The sequence below is a fragment of the Nicotiana tabacum genome, chromosome 22, assembly GCF_000715075.1.
Source record: "Nicotiana tabacum cultivar K326 chromosome 22, ASM71507v2, whole genome shotgun sequence".
Lineage (NCBI taxonomy): Eukaryota > Viridiplantae > Streptophyta > Magnoliopsida > Solanales > Solanaceae > Nicotiana > Nicotiana tabacum.
Window position 1 is genome coordinate 10,196,615 of NC_134101.1, and position 4,847 is coordinate 10,201,461.

The 4,847-nt window shown below is 30.8% G+C and overlaps 1 protein-coding gene across 1 annotated transcript; it reads right to left on the reverse strand.

Moving 5' to 3' along the window:
• Positions 1–988: 988 nt before the first annotated feature.
• On the reverse strand, positions 989–4,389 carry LOC107825585 (protein NUCLEAR FUSION DEFECTIVE 4-like). Its single transcript, XM_075244746.1, has 2 exons — positions 3,081–4,389; positions 989–1,600 (listed from the first exon to the last, which is right to left on the reverse strand). Exons 1-2 carry the CDS (start codon positions 4,223–4,225, stop codon positions 1,168–1,170), a joined length of 1,578 nt encoding a protein of 525 aa, XP_075100847.1. The 5' UTR covers positions 4,226–4,389; the 3' UTR covers positions 989–1,167.
• Positions 4,390–4,847: the final 458 nt, after the last annotated feature.

Genomic DNA, 4,847 nt, shown 5'->3' on the forward strand with positions numbered 1-4,847 from the left:
AAGCATGAGTAGTTCGAAAATTTATCTGTGTTGTCTAAACGTATTCAATCTGTCCATATCAATCCGACTCCTCCAATCATTTGCTAGCACTAATTAAAATGTTGAGTTACTGCTTGCAGAAATACAAAATAAGATTGCGTACAATACATCCTTGTGGCCGGTCCAAGAGGCTATGTGGTTGATCAACTTGCAACTCAAATAGCATCCAAACACCTATTAATTGTACCACATCTATCCACTTGTATGCCCTAAATGCAAAAGGGATAATCCTCTTCTAATTTTCTTCTCTATAGTACTGGTCATTTATTGATGATACGTAAAAACATGATTAGCCTCCCACGTACCCTTCATTATTTCCGAAGATGGAGAGTGAAATTTAATATGTTATTATTATAACTTGTAAGATTGGGTCCCTAAGCTGCTTTCATGAAAAATGCAGTTGGCACTGAATAGGGACAATTTATTTAAGGTTCTCTCTCTCTCTCTCTCTCTCTCTCTCTATATATATATATATATATATATATATATATATATATATATATATATATATATATATATATATATATCATGACTCGTGTCTTAGGGAGAAAAAAAAGAAAATTAATTGACATTTTTTGTATTATTGTAACAATTGCTCATCATATGTCGATAAATCCTTCACTAGAGATTCTCTTCTCTATTTTACGCAACCAAATCAGAATAAGTGACGTATATAGAATTTTGTACAAGCAATATCGGCGTATTGTTATAATTAGCTCGTAATTATATTTGGATCTAGGATTGTGTTACTTAATTTAAGGCTTCATTTCTTGTATCCCATATACATATATACATATACATATATACATATATATATATATATATATATATATATATATTATTTGCAAAGTGGTGTCAAAATGATACCTTTCAGTAAATTAAAGGTGTGTTCGCCAATAATCAGAGTGAGAATCATCACTAGAATTAATTCGGCAAAATACCGGATATGTCGTTGACAAAATCATTTTTTACCTTATATTCGAATTTTAGTTGGTACATGGGTGTTACAGAGAACTAAACAAAGTAACAAAAACATACTTAAAAAAAATAATTACATAAATAATTATCATTTTTTTCTGTCTAATAATAATCTATAATGTTATAACTGTATATTACTAGTTAATAATATTAACTTCTTCCACGTAAAAGGTTATAGAATTTTTGAATTCTTATATGAAGAATGAAAGCTAGACAAGTTCCTAGGAAACAAAGACAACCCCATATAACAAAAGTTGTCTGAAAACATTTCATGCCTAAACAAATTCCATCACTTGAATTTGCTTGTCTTCTGTAGATCATAGCTGCTAAGTCCCCAAATAAAAAGGAACCTATTGGAATATTTGCCACAACAATATTGTGATTGACACCAAAATTCTTGGTTCCAAATAGCTCAGTAGTTTGTGCAACAGAAATGGAAGTAATGGCTCCAGTACAAACTCCAATTATAGCTGTGCTGATATAGAGAGCAATGTGACTTTTGTGGAGTAGTAAAAAGAAAGCTCCTGTCATTGGTGCTAGTGTCACTGCTATGGTTGCTGGTCTTGAAATTGCATACTTACTCCTGAAATAAATAACGAAACAGAGTAAATTTTTTATATACGTGCAGTGTGAATTTTTACACTATCAGATCACTTAAAAGATAACTATAAGTAAGCTGTCTAGAAATAGTTTAAAGATGAATTGGTTACACTCCTCAAATAAACAACAAATTTATAGGTTTAGCCTCCATTGTCCACGATGATCACACATATTGCGTTATTAATTATTTTCTAAAGAGTTTATATTCTATGCACTGATAGTATAAAGAAAAGAAGTACTCTTATATATATTCTTTCGGGATGCATGACAGTGAAAAACATCAACTATCAATGAAGTAACACATACTCTTATATTTAGAAACACAAAAATTTTTGAAAGAATCATATATATATATATATATATATATATATATATATATATATATATATATATATATATATATATATATATATATATATATATAACCATCTGTACATTTACTTAAAAGAAACACATACTCTTATATTTTTGGTGACATATATCCAAATAAAAATCTCGAGTCAAATTCTATTTGATTTTGACGTTTGTGTTGCTTAAAACCAGACAATTCCTAATAAAGATTAAGTGTTTAATATAAGAACACGACGTACGTACCTCTTTAGCTTAATAGACTAGTTAATACTCGTGCTGGTTTTTAGTGTTTAATGCATGAAGAAATACTTGGTCTAAAACTAGAACAAAATGAATGGTGATGATTATCCTTGGGCTTCCCACATTAACGCACAAATAAATATATTGCATGTATTCCACCATAATAAGCGGCTCCTTAAATTTTACCAACTACATTCTTTCTAGTCACAATTTTGCATTAAAAACATTTGGCAGGATGTATACGATACGAATAATGTTGAATAACGTGTATTAAGTAATGTAAGCATTACTTATGCAGAAATTATTTCGTATTCACTGTTTGATATGATGTATTAAAAATTAAAATGCATTGCATAGTTTTTAAAAAAGATTAGTTGTTTACAAAAATGCCCTGCATATTTCTTAGCTTTAAGAGACTTTAAAGATAATTTTGTCTTTAATCATGCTAATGCATATATTAACATCTTTGGTATTACTAATATCGTCGTTTGCTATGTATTAGTTATACATAGGATAATACCAAATATGTTGTATAACTAATACTTGCATTAGTAATATATAAGTTGAAAAAGTGTATCAAACAAGGGATTAGTAATTCCAAAAGCTAATGCATGCATTATTTTCTTTAATGCATCCTGCCAAACGACCCGTATGAGAAAGCAACAACTAACAAGTGTAACGAAATAGTAAACGGATCATTCTATTCTTAGTCAGATGTCTTAACATCGAGTTTTAAAAATGAAGAAACTCCCGATAAGGAATGCTTCCCCCTTAATGGACACTATGTCGTGGTATAAATCAGAATTAGTCATGCCAGTAAATTTCGATCGTCGTCTAATTTTAAGAAAAGAACATAGAGAGAGAATTTTTACCTGGAAAAAAGATAGTCGAAGAGTGAAGGAAGAAGACGACCAAAGAAACCAAAAGAAGATGATAATGAAACCAGAGCAGAAGTCCCAGTGTATCCACGAGTGTCAGCAATTTGTCCCAAATTATTTAAATAAACCAAACCAAGTGTTGCACCAAATAAATAAACAAAGAAATATAACCAAAAATCCAATCTCATCAACATTTTCTTTGCTCCAATTTCCTCCATTACAGCAAATCCAAGATCATTATCTTCTTTCACCCCACAATTAGTACTCTCCTCTTGTGATATTCTCATTTCAGCTGTATTAGCTTCTTCCAAATTACTTAAATCACAAATTTTTGGGTCTCTTCTTATCCAACATTGTCTATGCCAATGTTCTTTAATTTTTTCAGTCAATGGTACCAAAATTGGAAGTACCAAAAATACCCCCATTCCAAATAAACTTAACAATCTTGGCAATAACTTATTCATTGCAGATTCCATGCTAGTAATCACAGCATAAGTCCCTGTAGCTAATGTTATAACAAACATTACTCGAAAACCATCTGATAATTTTCTTGATTTTCCAACTTTTGTCTCACGAATTACTGGTGCAGCAACAATTGAAACAAAGAGGGGTAAAACCGAGTTCAAAAGAAGATAAACCTCAGCCCTTTCACTTGGGGATGAAAAATTAATAACATTGACTATATCTGTAATAATCTTGGCACTTAAACTTAAGTAACTAGTTGATAATCCAACTGCAACTTGACGGTCTAATGGAAAATTTTGTATTGCTACTATGTAACAAACAGTGTTGATCCAACAAATGCTATTACCAGCTAAAAAAGTGAGTGAAAAAACATGCCAATATGATAAAGAATTGATGTGATTTGCAAGGAAAAGATATTGCACCCCATAGCCAATTAATCCAAGTGTTGAACCAATTAAAAGAACTAGCCAAAGGGGTAAATAAGTAGCTGCAATTCCAGAAAACCAACCAAGTAATTTTCCAGCATCAGAAGCAAATGCTAGGTTATTGAGTTGAACTTGAGATATGGACAAAAGTTTCTTGATCTGTGTAGAATAAGCTGGAAAATTAGTGTTTGTTCCAGCCATGGATTGTAGCCATAATGCTCCTACTAGGCTCATCCATTGCCGAGACATTGAAGTATTTTAGTACTTTGAAAGAGCTAAAGATGTCTGAATATTTGAATAATAAATAATGAAGAATTTGTGGAAGCTTTATAGATGGGAAGTATCTTGAATAAGAAAGGTAAAAGTTGTTTATATGGAAATGTGGTTGGCAGGAGGCAGGCTGAGGTACATGTATTGAAGGAGTGCAATTAAGTTCCTTTTATTGACAAAATTATACGATAAATATATTTGGTTCTTCTATTTTTTGCAGCAAGAACAATATATTTACCATAATTGATTTTTCCGATTTGATTCTCCTAATTTTGAACGAATGGCAGCATATTTACCATAATTGATTTTTCCTTTTACGAAAAGAAAAATATTATTCTTTCATGTTTGGCTGGACCTTTTTGTTGAAGGAAAATATATAGTGGATTGCTCATCTCCATCTGTGTATGTAGGTCAATTGATCGAATCACGTTAAATGTTTGTGTCTCTTTTGGTATATTTCTTTTTTTTTATTTGATTTATCGTCGGTCAAGGTTTGCTTTACTAGCTTCCGCATGACACCTGATTATTTCGATCCTAATAAAAAAATTATTTTTTTACATGTATAATTCGTAAAATTTCCTTAACATAAGAGAAGTATTTC